General features: G+C 35.5%; 1 protein-coding gene across 2 annotated transcripts in view; it reads right to left on the bottom strand.

Annotated features, from left to right (window-relative positions):
• cin (Molybdenum cofactor synthesis protein cinnamon) overlaps positions 1–15,840 on the bottom strand; it is a 377,936-nt gene that overhangs the window by 24,274 nt on the left and 337,822 nt on the right. For both annotated transcript variants that reach the window (XM_090403113.1, XM_090403112.1), the window contains one exon: positions 8,515–8,683. In XM_090403113.1, coding sequence (XP_090259239.1) covers positions 8,515–8,683 — 169 coding nt within the window. The remainder of the gene's footprint in view (positions 1–8,514; positions 8,684–15,840) is intronic.

Raw genomic sequence — 15,840 nt, 5'->3', positions numbered from 1 at the left:
TTTGTAAATTGCATTGTTCTGAAGGCTCCCTCTAATGTTGTATAAAACAGTTACTGCAGTTGTGAAGAAGTTCTAAAGATGACTCTCTTCCACATTTTTGACAGATTAATGTAGCCATGCTTCTCAAGGTTAGGAGAATGATTTATAAGCATTGCTAACTCTAAAATTAGAGTCTGTACACCCTTACTCACCACATTCTTACACAATTTTCATGGAAGACTCCTAGTTTTCTGACTATTTGTCATATAATGAAATTCCTTTGCCTCTTTATAACCCCTTATAACCCCTAATATCTTACATGTTTCTATCATGTCCCCTCTTTTCTGCTTATCAACTACACTTTGTAACCCATACATCATCAACCTGTCCTCATAGGGAACATTCTACAGCCCTGTCACATGACTCTGAATCCTCTCCACCACCTCCTCATCCCCCCCCCCAAGAAACCTAGGTGACCAAATCTCTGCACTGTAGTCAAAATGTGGCTGAGTCATAGCCTTATAAAGAGGGATAATAACTTCCCTATTTTACTTGTTAGTGTTTTTTTCAACATACAAGTAACCTTTTGAGCTATTTTACAAATTTTTACAAAATTCTCACTGAACTTCATCACTGTTCATCATTATCATCAAGTCCCTAGCTTCATCAATTTCCTACAATCCAGTACCATCAATGTGATACACATTAAATAACCTTTTCTACCTTACATTTTGCAACATTAAATTCACAATCATTACTGTTTATTTACAATGCCAATTAATTTAAATCATCCTACAGGATATCTACATGACCTTAATCAATTATTGTCCTCTGCAGTTTTGCATTATTTATCAGCAAACAACTGAACCCCCCCCCCATTAAATCTTTCTCTATATATTAATATAAATCTTTCAGAAGACCCTGAAACCTCTAGAGAGCATGTCCTGTGGGTGGCGGATAGGCAAGCCCACCAGATATTGCAGGTTAGTCCGAATATATTGAATAAGGACTCATGGACCAACAGAGCTATAAGGGACAATCATCTTGATTTTAAGGGAAGTGGCACTTCCATGGTCCCCTAGCTGGATCTATCGTTATTTTATGACCAATTAGGGTCATAAAATAAGAAGAGTTGGCTGATAAGGCCTTACAGGAAAGATTAAAGTGATTAGATCTTCCTCAAAGTAGAGGAAGAAGAGGACATATCCAGCTAGGGACCATGGGAGTGCCATGTCCCTTAAAATCAAGATTACTGTCCTCTTATAGCCCTGTTGGTCCACGAGTCCTTATTCAATATATTCGAACTGCCCCCACCATATCTGGTGGGCTCCCCAGATGTGGCAGGGAGCTATTAGAGTACTCAAGGGCTATAGGTCTTTCCATTTCTGGCCTATACCTATGCCCCCTATAAAATGTACTCTTTCCGTTTCAATGTACTCCATTCCTCCTTGGGTTTAAATTTGAAAGAAGGCCAGTTCAAAAGCCTTAAGGTAGCAGCCCTACCACCAGACTATCCACTGCCAGGCTAGTAACCTTAGATGGAGAACATTAATCTACTTCTAAGCTAATAGAGAAAGATAATGAAAATGAATGTATGGAAAACGTACAGTGAAAATGTTAATGGCAAAATATAATAAATATAGCAAACTGGAACATAAGAGGAATAGAATTAGATCATTAAATGAAAGAAATTTTCAAATAGCAGTAATCACTAAACCAAAAAGAAATTAAAGGAATGAAGAGAACTGAAATTTTTAATGTAATATATATTGGAGTCGACAGAGACCGAAGAGCAAAAGCAGGTGTTATGATTTGGACTCATAATTCCCTTTCAAGAAAACAGTTAAAATATTATAAATTATGGAATGAACAAATAACAGAAGATAGAATAAAAATGATCCATTATTTCATTTAAATTTCATTATCTATATGGATCACATTATGAAGGAAAGTGGTATTAAACCTGATATCAAAATTGGAGAGGTTAATGTGGATGATGTTATACTTCTAAATAAATCCACTACATGTCTGCAAGATTCTCTGACTAAATTGAATAGCTGTTATAATAGATATTGTATGAAGGTCAGCAATAAAAAGACAAAGACAATGAAAATAGGCAGAATCATTGAAAATGTCAACTGTGTTGTGAATGGAGAACCTGTGGAACAAGTAAAACATTTCAGCTACTTAGGCACGATTTTTACTGAAGATGGTAAAATTAAATAAAGAAATAGACAACAGAATCAGCGAAGCTGGTATGGTGGGAAGTCAATTGAATAAATTCATATGGAATAAGAGAGAAATTAGTCAGAACACTAAATTAGCTGTATACAAGACAGTGTTCAAACCAGTTTTAACTTATGGATCTGAGAGCTGGGTCAGAAGTAAAACACTTGACCAAAGACTAGAAACCGCAGATATGAGAGTCCTGAGAAAGATTAGAGGCATGAACAGATGGCATCAATGGCAATATCATATTAAAAATGAGGATATTAGGAAAGAACTTGACATTGTCAGCATCCAGGAATGCGTTAGCAGAGCTAATCTCAGGTGGTATGGTCACTTAAATAGAATGGGAGAGGAAAGATTAGCAAAACAAGTGTTCTCTGCCAGGTTTGCAGGAAAACGACCCAGAGGAAGACCAAGATATAGGTGGATTGATACTGTACAAAGTGCCTTAGACGATAGAAATATAAGATCTGATAATGTTGGAGTCTTGACAAGTAACAGACTGATTTGGAGGAAAATTGTAGATAGGAAGTTAGTAATGAAGTAAATTTTTCATGTAGTACTGTCATATCCTGTACACCCCTTGAGGGTACATGGCAGGAATTTGATGATGATAGAATAAAAATAGATAGATGTTATTTAATAATAATTGGTTTATGTGCGACAGAAGAAGGAAGAGAAGATGATAATATTGAATTTTATAATCAATTACAAAATATTATTATTATTATTATTATTATTTTGACACCTCCAGGGAGTCCAAAGACTCATCGAGGGAGAGTGTGCCGACAGCATCGAACGATTGGTCCCCTTCCAACTACTAACCGCGCTCAAACATACTTAACTGAGCCATTAGTAGCAGAGGCTCTACCAATCGACCAACCTTCGCCGGCAATATTATATCTATAATAAAATAAATAGAAATAATTATGTAATATTAGAAAGAGACTTAAATGCAAGAATTGGAAACACGAAAATTAATAACAATATAGGAATATATGGAGAACATACTCTAAACAGTAATGGCAAAAAAATTTATCAACTTTGTAATTTATAATAACCTTAAAATGATGAATTCTTTTCATAAACATAAAGACATGCATAAATATACTTGGGCAACAAGAGGATAGAAATCAGTATTAGATTAATTTATCTTAAATGAAAAGACATCGAAGTTCTCTTTAGATGTTAGAATTCACAGACGATATGAAATAAGTAATGACCACTTCCTCATTAAAATAAAATTAAGATTACCAGCTAAATGGCTACAAATAACAAGAACAGAAAGAAAATTTAAAACATTTGTTTATAAAACTAGACTATTAAATGACATAAATATACAATGGCTATATGAACAAGGAATTAATCAATATTTAGATAAAATGAAATGAAGAAAAAGAAATAGAATGGTTTAATATAAAAATGATACTAAATACAGCAACAAATGAAAGCTTAGGAAAGACCAAAAAATTCAATAAAAAGAAAAAACTGAAGATATGGGAGGATACAATCAAAGAAATAATCAAAATGAAAAAGCTGCTTAACCATATCATAAATGGTTAAGCAGTAAAAGATTAGAAGATAAAATAGAATATAAAAGAATAAGGGCCATAGCTAAAAGAGAAGTCAGAAACAGGCATTGAGAATCAAGGAACAAATTTGTTCCTAATTTAGAATATGATTTATATAAAATAAGACCCAATGTATATAAGATTTTATTATTATTACCCAAGACCCCATGGAGTCAAAGACTCATCTAGGAGGTCCTTTTATCATACACACAGCTCATTCTACTATGCTTTAAACATGCTCAAATTCTCTGCAGACACACTCTCTGCATGCAAAAAACCTGCTTCTCACTCCCCTGCTCACACCCTCTTTATACAGTTTTCAGAGATGGCTTCTGGCTCTCCCATGATCTCCCACTGTTTTCTGTAGAACCTCTCCAACACTGATCCTATAACAGCCCATTACTAATTGTAGGTCTCTATCATATCTCCCCTCTTCCTCCTATCCACTAGACTCTGTAAATTGCATCTTCTCAATCTTTACTCATATTCAACATTCCAGAGGTCAGATTGACTACCTTAGTCAATCACCCTGTGAACCCTTTTATACATCTCTTCATCATTCTGAAAAATAGGGGCCTAATCAAATCCTTATAGAATGGAAAAAACTCCCTACTTCTACAAGTCAGTGTCCTCAGCATCATTCCCAGAAGTCTTTGTGTTGTCTTCACAATTTTGGCAATGTGTCCCCTAAATTTTAGATCTTTATCTACTATCACCCTAAGATCTTTTATCTCCCTCACCTCTGACAGTATATCCTCACCAAGCATAAATTCTGCATCCCATCTTTGCTTCCCAAATTTTAAAACCTTACATTTCGCAACAATGAACTCGCATCCCCATTCACGTGCCAAATCACTCATCTTCTCTACTCTTCATGGATGGTCCCAACTTTGCATCATCTGCAAACAATTGAATATCCCCATCCAAATCTTTGCCAATATCATTAATATACAAGGTAAACAATAATGGCCCTAAAACAGATCCCTGAAGTACACCACTAATGCCTTTCCTTTTCTGGGATATTGCTCCCCCATACACAACTTGTTGATACCTATCAGACAGCCAGTCTCCAATCAAATGCCCAATCTAATATCCAATCCCCTCCGCTCTAGTTTGACTATCAACTTATCATGCGGTAATCTATCAAAACCTTTGTAAAATCTAAGTATATTAATCATGTATCCCTCTCCTCTGTCCAAGGAAGCAGTCACCTTATTGTAAAAAGGAAGATTACTAAAATATGACCTCCTATTAGCAAATCCATGCTGTCCATCAAAGATAATACCATTGTTGTCAACCCAATTCTGGATCCTAGTTCTCACAAGCTTCTCCAACAACTTAACCACAACACCTGACACACAGAAAGGCCAATAATTTGATGCTCGAGTTCTATCACCTCCCTTATGAAGCGACACAATCTTGCCCTCCTTCCACTCCTTAGGAACTTGACCCAAAGCAAGACTCATATTAAAAAAAATATGTCAAGGGAGGTGTCAACTCACTGGCACATTCCTTCAGAATACGTGGTGATATACAAGGGTGGTGTGAAAAGTTCTCGGTCTCGACCATAGATGGAAACCTATCAGCATGATTTTTTTTTCTAAGTTGATAATCTGTCATAAGCATCCATGTGAAATTGCAAGTCATTCTATCGAGTAGTTTGTTTTATACAGCTGCCTGAAACAAAAGTGTTGTCTCTATTCCTTGAAATGGATAAAATTGAGTATTGTACGGTTATAAAATTCTTTGTAAAAGAAGGTTCAACGCCAAAATAAATTCATTCCAAGTTCATAAAAGTTAATGGGCACTCTTCTCCTTCGTTTTCGACAATTAAGAAATTGGCTGCTGAGTTTAAAAGTGACCATATCAGCCTTGAGGCCTTGACAAAATATGGTATTGGATGACCGGGGAGTCAAAGCACGCGAAATCGTTAAGACCACAGGAATTTCAAAAGAATGCATAATATATTTTGCATGAAGAATTGCAACTGAAAAAGAAAAGCTTTGCGCAAGATGGGTGCCGAGCATGCTCACAGCAGATCAAAAATGGACTCGCATGAAAATCTCTCAACAGTGCTTGAAGCGTTTTAACAAAAATAAAACTGATTTTGTGCATCGATTTATTACTATGGATGAGACTTGGATTCACATTTCACACCAGAATCCAAACAGCAGTCAAAACAGTGGACAAAAGCCAGTTGTTCAGCGCCAAAGAAAACAAAAAAGTCAGTTCCATCAAAGGGAAAGGTCATGGCATCGGTGTTTTGGAATGCTAAAGGCATTTTGTTTATTAATTATCTTCAAAAGGGTAAAACAATACTCGGGGAATATTATTCCAATCTTTTAACCAACCTAAATGAAAAAATTCATGAGAAAAGACCTGGTTTGCAGAAGAAAAATCATCTTTCATCAGGACAATGCACCTGTCCACAAAGGTGTATTGGCAGTGGGAAAATTAAGAGATGAATTGTTGGAACATCCACCCTATTCCCAAGATTTTGCTCCCTCTGACTTCAATCTCTTCCCAAAACTAAAACTCTTCCTTGCTGGTCAGCATTTTTCTTCGAATCAAGAGATGATTGCAGCTGTAGAGGGGTATTTTGCAGATCTTACTGAGAACCACTACAGTGATGGGATAACGGTGCAGAAGCATCGCTGGAATAAATGTATTAGTCTTAAGGGAGATTATGTTGAAAAATAAAAATAATTTTGAAATTATAAATTCGTTTTTTCACTGTTAGGACAAGAACGTTTCAGACCACCCTTGTATTATCAAGTCCCACAGCCTTATTAACATCTAGTTTACTCAACTCCCCATACACCTTTTGCTCACTTACAGTCAGTCTCTCCTCCCCAATATCAACTGCTCTCAATCTCTCCATGAAGTCAGATTCACAAGATTGAAAGACCTTTATGAACTGCTCAATTAAGTATCTCCACTACATCTTTCGCAACAGCTGTCTTTATACCATTTTCTCCAATCAATGTCATCCTTCCATACTCATTCTTTTTTCTTTTTTGCTGGCTACATACCGAAAGAACTCCTTAGGATTCTTTTTGGCTTCATTAGCTAATTGCTGTTCATACGTCACTTTTGCTACCCTTACCAACCAAGTCACCTGCCTTGCCTGGTCTTTGTAATCCTATTGTAATTTCTATTCACCCAATGGAATTATCTTTAATCCACTTTTTCACTAATTTAATAACCACTCCTGATACATTAATTGTTGGTAGTTTGCTAACTTCAAATTTTGTTGGTTGTCATATAATTTTTGGTCAAGTCAAGCTGACCAATGCCAGAAATCATTCAACCTTATTTCTGATTCTTCTGGCATTCTCGTACATACATTTCAACATCCCCTTGGATCCACAGTTATTACTCTTGCATAATTTCATTACCAACCCATTTGAATCTGAAACCTGTGAAATCACATTCAGCATTGCATAATCATTTCTGTATGCACACTCATTTATCCCAGGTTTTGCACTTCCAAACTCTCACTAAGCAACACTTTCTGCAAACATTTAACTCCAAAACCATTCAAACGTAGTCCTTCAGGTATATATACATCCTTTCATCCACCATATTCACTCCATACGTCTATAAACTGCATACTCTTCTTAGTGACTAATTAGCAAGCATAGCCCTTCTTCTCAACTCTGTCCGATCACACTGAGGCAGAAGACTCACAAGCTTTGCTTTCTTGCTTTTCATGTTCGCTTCTTTCAACAACTCATATCCTCTCTCATTGCATATTTCTTCCCTTTCAAATCATTGTTCCTGTCGAAACATTCAACTCTTTCACTTCTCCCTTCTGCAAATACTAACATCCTTGATTTTCGTATCTGGGAAATTGTTTTTGTCACTTTCTCATTAAGTATAACTCTGATCACTGAATTTCCACACATGTCCATTCACTTCCTTATTTCAAGTTTCTTGCACTTTCATGCTTTCCCAATTTACTCTTTTTTTCATTCTCCTGTCTCTACACTTCATTTTCACACTTTCCACACGACTCGTATTTCTTTCACTCACACAATACATTTACAACACATCCTCGCTCCACTCTCATTTTCGACCATAACACATTCACTCTTGGCAATGAATGTAAGCAAACAAAGTTTTTCCATGAAGTATCATCACAAGTTTGCTACTTCACATGCACACTTGTTTGCTTGTGCTTGGATAAAGGATGAAACCAAGAATATAATTTCTTGGCATCTTTAATTTATAATATAACCAAGTGAAAAAACTTTCAACACCTATCTCCAATACAGATATTTTAGTAATAAGGAGTGATACTTTTGACCTTGTATATTGGAAATATATACTTCTGCATTACTTCAACCTTGGTATCTGTTCTGGGTCTGGCTCCCACTGATGAGACCTCAATTCCAGACCCTCTCTTCAAACTGGAATAATGTTACCTGGAACTGGGATATGTGGTTAAAATTTGAAGAAGTACTAAATTCATTTACAATAGTATATGGCTTTCACTCCTTAGTGACCAATTCAGGGTTTAGCAATGCATGAATAAAATTCATTAAAGTTTCTTTTCTTGGATGTTTGAAGGTTGGCAAGGGTGCAATAAATTGAAAGAGCTTAGTTACAATAATTAGAATGCTGTCGATATAATTTTAAAATGCTATTTAACTTATATAAGCAAATGCTACTCATGTATAGACTATAATGAAGATGGATATTTGGTATGAAGATATTAAAGGTTCTTCCTTACCTTGGCTCTGATAATAGGATACAATGGGTTCTGATATCCCATCATTTTATAAAGGCATGGAATGACATATAGATGGCTTGTGACCATAGCTGACACTGGATTACCAGGAAGAGCAAATATAAACTTCTTTTTTCCATTGAAAGAAAGAGTAGCGAATGTAGTGGGCTTGCTGCAAGAGATTAACAGTAAAGACCAACATTAATTTATAATTTTAAAATCTCATGTTTTCTTTGTGTCTTTCAAACAGACAAATTAACCTTTATTCTTCAATAGTGAATTTTGTAAGTAAAGCTAATAAATGTATGTCACATATTAATATTCTTATTCTAAATAACAATATTCAAAGATAACAACCATTTCTACTACTGGAGAAATATTCCTCTAATGGCAAAACATGCTACAGTAGGAAGAACAATCTGTGTTGTATTTGTTTTGGGAAAGACCAGGATTTGAAATCTTTTTGCTGACTTAAGGGAGAGTAATTGGAAGAGACCTTTTAATTCATAGAAATATTCCATAAATCAGCAAAAAGGATTCAAATCGAGGTCTTTCTCAAAAGGACTAGAAATATAGACTAAATGCATATAATATATTTTTATATTTCTATTACTTTCATCATTTAATTATAATTTGTAATTCATAGCAAAAAAAAAAAAATTTAATTCTAAAATATGCTTTTTATCTCAAGCAAAAGAAATGGCAACAATGTGTTCGGAAAAACAGTCTATCGATTACTGCACATAATGCTTGTATCAACCTAAATAATACGAGAAATGCCAGAATATATATATATATATATTTTTTTTTTTTTTTTTTTTTTTGTGTGTTATTGCCTAATTATGGTTAGATGACTGTTCAGTTTTAAGTTTTATCATCAATAAAGATTTTTGAGAACAAAAATTACTTTCATTGAACAACTCAACATTTTGTAAAATAACTGTTTCATAATAAGTCAGCACTATTAAGCAGCACAAAACAAATAGTTCCTTAAAAAATATGGGTCAAAGCTGTATAACTGAGAGGAGACCTCTACACAGCCTATAAAGGAATGTGGACAACTGACCAGGTCTTCTGACCTAATGTCCAATTCTCACCTTCTTGTGGTGCACCCAACAGGTGCACCACGAGAAGTGCAGTATCTGGATACTGAACAAACGATGAAGGGCTGGCAATTTGGGATTTAGCCGACCAAATTCTATTCTCATTGACTTAAACCAAAATACAGAATGATGGTACAACATGACAGAATTTCATGCTGGCTGGGGCATCGCCCAGTTAAACAAGGGCCCCCATTGTTTTCGCCAGGGAACCAAGGTGAACAGCGAAAAGTCAGCTACTGGAACAAATCTGAAAACACACCCCAACTCAACTTCACCAGAGTTAAAGATTGGTACTATCAACATAAGAAGCCTAAATGGCAAAGAAATGGAGCTAAATGAGGAATTAGATAAGTATCAGATTGACATAATAGGGGTGACTGAAACAAAAAAGACAAAAACTGGCGAGATCTTTCTGAGCAATAAATACAAAATGTTATATTCAGACAATGACAATCAAGGAAAAGAAGGAGTAGCCATAGTATTCAACACAAAATACGAGGCTAATCTTCTTGAATGGCGGGCAGTCTCAAGCACAGTGATGTGGGCAAATATGAGAATGGGGAACTGGACAATGAGACTTATTTGTGCCTATGGTCACACAGAAGGTTCTACTAAGGTAGAAATGGAGGAATTTTTTGAGAGTTTATAGAAAGCAACTGACATAATGAAAAATTGGTCCTTGTTGGGGATTGAAATAGCAGAGTAGGAAATGATTGTGAGACATACAAAAATATTTTGGGAAAATTTGAAGAAAAGAGCAAAGCTAATAATAATGGCAAATACCTTTTGGATTTCTGCTCAGGACATGGACTGGTCATTACTAACACTGTGTCCCAACATAAAAATATGCACAAATTCACATGGAGAGAAGAGGCAAGGAATAAGAAATGTCTCATTGACTACGTTACTGTTGATAGCGATGTTTTTTTTTACCGGTGCAGGACCCCAGCGTGTACAGAGGATTTGAAATTGGAAGTGATCACTATTTAATCTTGAGCAGGATTAAATTGAATTTCATTTTGAAAAGAATGTCATGTAAGAAAGTTTCAAAGTGAATAAAAGTTGAGCAGCTCTCAGATGTGAACTGTAGACTAAAATACACAAAGATTATTGGATAAAAAATGAAAGAGTTTGAGAACAGAAACCAAACTTTGAAGATTCAGTGGCAAGCCTTTAAGAAACACTGATTGATTCAGCTAGACAGGCATGTGGTGAGGTTGTCTGCAAGGATAGAAAAATCAGAACTCCATGGTGGACACAGGAAGTTAAAGAGGCAGTGAAAGAAAAGAAGAAAGCATGTCAAAAGTTCCTGGCAAATAAGTCAGCTTGTGCTCTTAGAGAATACAGAGACAAATGTAAGAAAGCTAAACCCTATGTAAAACTAGTGAAACAAGTCATGGGAGGACTTTGGGAACAACATAGAAATTAAATATCAAGAAGGTGGTAAAAATATTCTGCAGGTTGTTGAAGAATCTTACAATTGGAGGAGAGAGTGCTGTAAAAGGAAGTAAAGATGATAAAGGTGACATGAAAACAGGAGAAAAAGATATCCTTGAAGTATGGAGTAATTTCTCAGAAAAGTTGCTAAATGAAACAAGCAGTGATGACAGCACAGTGGTAAAAAAAACACTGACAAGGGATACATATCCATACCTGAAGTAGAAAAAGCCATCAAAGGCATAAAATGTGGAAAGGCAGCAGGAGTAGATATTATTCGACCAGAAATGCTGAAGTATGGTGGTATAAAAGTCTTACAGTGACTGCAATGCATATTTCAGAAGGGCTGAAGAGAAGGACAAATTCCTGATGATTGGAGTAGAGCTCTCATAGTACACCTATATAAAAAGGGAAATAAAATTGAATGTGAGAATTATAAGGTATTTCCCTACTGAGTGTTCCTGGTAATATTTTTGCGAGTATACTTGAGAAACGTTTGAGAAGGATTGTGGAAGAAAAGCTTCGTGAAGAACAAGCTGGATTCAGGCTGTCAGGATCAGATCTTTACTTTACGAGAGATAGTTGAAAAATCATGGGAATATAACAAAGATCTGTATTTAAGTTTTGTCCACCTGGAAAAGGCATATGACAACGTGCCAAGAGTGAAGCTATTCAATACGTTACAGTTATATGGTGTCAATGGGGCATTATATCAAGCAATACTTAGTCTTTATTTGAGTTGTAAGTCAAATCTGGTGTGAGACAGGGATGTAAATTATCCCGTCTGTTATTCATTATCTATATGGACCACATTATGAAGGAAAGTGGTATTAAACCTGATATCAAAATTGGAGATGTTAATGTAAGCTCTTTGCTTTATGTGGACGATGTTATACTTCTAAATAAATCCGCTACAAGTCTGCAAGATTCCCTGACTAAATTGAATAACTCTTGTAATAGATATGGTATGAAGGTTAGCAATAAAAAGACAAAGACAAAGAAAATAGGCAGAATCATCGAAAATGTCAACTGTGAACAGAGAACCTGTGGAACAAGTAAAACATTTCAGCTACTTCAGCACGATTTTTAGTGAAGATGGTAAATGAAATATGGAAATAGACAACAGAATCAACAAAGCTGGTATGGTAGGAAGTCAATTGAATAAATTCATATGGAATAAGAGAGAAATTAATCGGAACACTAAATTAGCTGTATACAAGATGGCGTACATATTTATATATACAGTCAGGAGTACATATTTATACTTGAGGTAGAAAAAGGCATCAAAGGCTTGAAATCTGGAAAGGCAGCAGGAGATGATATTCGACCAGAAATGCTGAAGTATAGTGGTATAAAAGTCTTACAGTGGTTGCACTGCATAATGCAGAAGGCCTGGACAGAGGGATATTCCTGATGATTGGAGTAGAGCTGTCATAGTACCCATATATAAAAAGGGAAATAAAACTGACACATATAGGAACACTAAATTAGCTGTATACAAGACAGTGTTCAAACCAGTTTTAACTTATGGATCTGAGAGATGGGTCAGAAGTAAAACGCTTGACCAAAGACTAGAGACCGCAGATATGAGAGTCCTGAGAAAGATTAGGAGCATGAACAGATGGCATCAATGGCAATATATTACAAATGAGGATATTAGGAAAGAAAGAACTTGACATTGTCAGCATCAAGGAATGCGTTAGCAGAGCTAATCTCAGGTGGTATGGTCACTTAAACAGAATGGGTGAGGAAATATTAGCAAAACAAGTGTTCTCTGCCAGGTTGACAGGAAAAACACCCAGAGGAAAACCAAGATATAGGTGGATTGATATGGTAAAAAGTGCCTTAGAAAGTAGAAATATAAGATCTGATAATGTTGGGATAAAGTAATAGATTGATTTGGAGAAAAAGTGTAGATAAGAAGTTAGTAATGATGTAAATTTTTCATGTAGTATTATCATATCTTGTACACCCCTTGAGGGTACATGGCAGGAATTTGATAATGACGATAATGAGGCATATGCAGCATACCTGTAATTTTAAATGGTGATATAATCTAAATGTACGTAATATATTTTTATATTTCCATTCCTTTTATCATATAATTATAGTTTGTTAATAGCACAGCAAAATAACAGAACCATCCATTCTGAATTTTTTTTTATTGTGGGGGAGGAAATGAAATGCCACCATTGTATTCACAAAATGGTTGCTATCAATTATTACTATTATTAGACCTCCAGAGTCAAAGACTCATTGAGGGAGACCATACATCACCCATACCAGCTGTCTGTCATAGATTTTCTTAAACTCATTCAATACTAGATGCACTCACCACTTCAATAGACAAACAGTTTCACTCATTTGGCTCCCTGAGAGAAATATCTCACTTTTACCCCATTCTCAAATGCATGCAAACTTAACTTCCACAGATGTCCCCCTTGTTATCTTCCCACCTTCCATATAATGATAAATTTCATCAACTGATATCCCATAATGTCCTCTCAAAAGTTTATGGAATACTATCATATCTCTTCAATTTCTTCAGTTTCATGTCTGCAGTTCCCATGCTCACAATCTATCGTAATCTACATTCCATAACAGCTTCTTTTTTTGGAACACAGAAGACCAAATCTGTGTGGAGTACTCGAGGTGCAGTCATATTAAGGCCTTGTAAAGAGGCAAAATGACCTCCATATCCTTACATGTCAATGTTTGTTTCAGAATTGCAATTATTCTCTGAGTTGTATTTGCATTTTTGTTAAGTGACCTTTAAACTTCAACTTTCTATCCACCATAACTCCAAGATCTCTAGCCTCGTCAGTTGCTCCAAGCAGGTGTTGAACATTGTTTATAACTTATTTTTATGGTATTAGAGCAATATTCTGGTAAGAGTATGGAAAATAAATATCAGGAAAGTGGCAAAATGTTCTGGAGGTTATTGAAGCAGCTTAGAAATGAAGGAAAGAGTACTGTAAAAGGAATCAAAGATGATATGGTGGCATGAAAACTGAAGATAAGGATATCCTAAATGTCTGGAGTAATTACTTTGAAAGACTATTAAACAAACCAAACAGAAAATGGTTGTCACAGACAGTTACAGAACTGCACTAGAAAATTTTCAAGAATGCAAAGAGGAGTAAATATCAATACTTCAGGTAGAAAAAGCCATCAAAAATTTAAAATGTGGAAAGGAAGTTGGACTGTAGATGATATGAGCCTCCATAGTGCAAATGGAAGAACGATGGGACATTTCACCCTTCAACTGGAAAAGGCACAAATTCGATTCTCATCATGACAGGAGGAATCATTATATATATAATTTTTTAATTGATGGTGAGTTAGTCGATCTCATATGGAGATAGCAGATTTTTTTCTCTCAGAAACTCAGGTTTTTCATCACGCATACAGACAAATTGGTCTTCAGAATAAATGCAATTTACAGACAAACAATACTGGTAATAATGGTGGGCAATGATGGCATTGGTGTAGATGATGATGGTAATAGCAGTTGGTGAATTAAGTGGTGCAGATGGAGAGGTGTAAAGTAGGTGCCCTCTCTCGATGAGTCTTTGGACTCCTTGGAGGTGTCACAAAATAATGATAATAACATTCTACAAAAATGCTTAAGTATGGAGGTATAAAAGTTTTGCATAATTCAGAAGGTCGAATTATGGTCAGAAGGTCGAATTCCCAATGATTAGAGTTGAGCTCTCATAATATTATTATTATTTGTGACACCTCCAAGGAGTCCGAAGACTCATCGCGGGAGGACACCTATTGTACAACTCTCCGTCTTCACCACTACACTGATCCTCTACTACCATTCATCTACATATCCATCTATAAAAAAAGGAATAAAGCTGAATGTGAGAATTGCAGAGGAATTTCTCTACTAAGTGTTCCAGGTAAGATTTATGAAAGAATACTTGAAAAAAGATTGAGAACGATTTTGGAAGAGAAACCTGAAGGAGAACAAGTAGGGGTCGTCAAGACCAGATCAGATCAGATCTGGAAAAGGCAAATAACTAGGTTCCCAGAGAAAAGCTATTCAAAACGCTACAATTATATGGGTTGAATAGAACATTTATACATAGCAATACATAGTTTATATTTAAGTTGTCAGTCATGCAAATTTAACAGTAGATGTTAAAATTGCAGGAAATACAGAAAGATGGTTTGATATAAAATCAGGGGAAGACAAGGATGCACATTATCTCCACTCTTATTCATCATCTATATGGATCATGTTATGAAAGAAAGTGGCATTAGGCCTGATATTAGAATTGGAGATGTCAAACTGAGCTCTTTGCTTTATCCAGATGTACTTCTAAACACATCTAGTGAAAGTCTCCAGGATTTTCTAACTAAATTGCAACTATGACAAATTTGGCACGAAAATCAGCATTAAAAAGACCAAAACTATGATAATAGGCAGGATAATAGAAAACTTCAGCTGCATACTGAAATGGAGATCCTATAGAACAAGTAAAATATTTCAGTTATTTAGGCACAGTTTTTAGTGAAGATGGCAGGTTAAATCTGGAAATAGACAACAGAATAAGCAAAGCTGGTATGGTAGGTTGCCAGCCGAATAAATTTATATGGAATAAGAGAGAAATTAGCCAAAAACACAGAACTAGCAGTATACAACAAGTGTTCACACTCGTTTTAAGTTATGGGATAGAAATAAAGTACTCGATCAAAGATTAGAGACCACAGATATATTACGGTTCCGAGAAAAATGAAACGAGTGATCTGAAAGCATCAATGGCAGAATCACATTAAA

This window comes from Typopeltis vanoorti, chromosome 13 (genome assembly GCF_054136105.1).
Source record: "Typopeltis vanoorti isolate ZY-2024b chromosome 13, IOZ_Tvanoo_1.0, whole genome shotgun sequence".
Classification (NCBI taxonomy): domain Eukaryota; kingdom Metazoa; phylum Arthropoda; class Arachnida; order Uropygi; family Thelyphonidae; genus Typopeltis; species Typopeltis vanoorti.
Note: the sequence above shows the minus strand (reverse complement) of the source record. Positions and strands in the feature narration are given on the sequence as shown.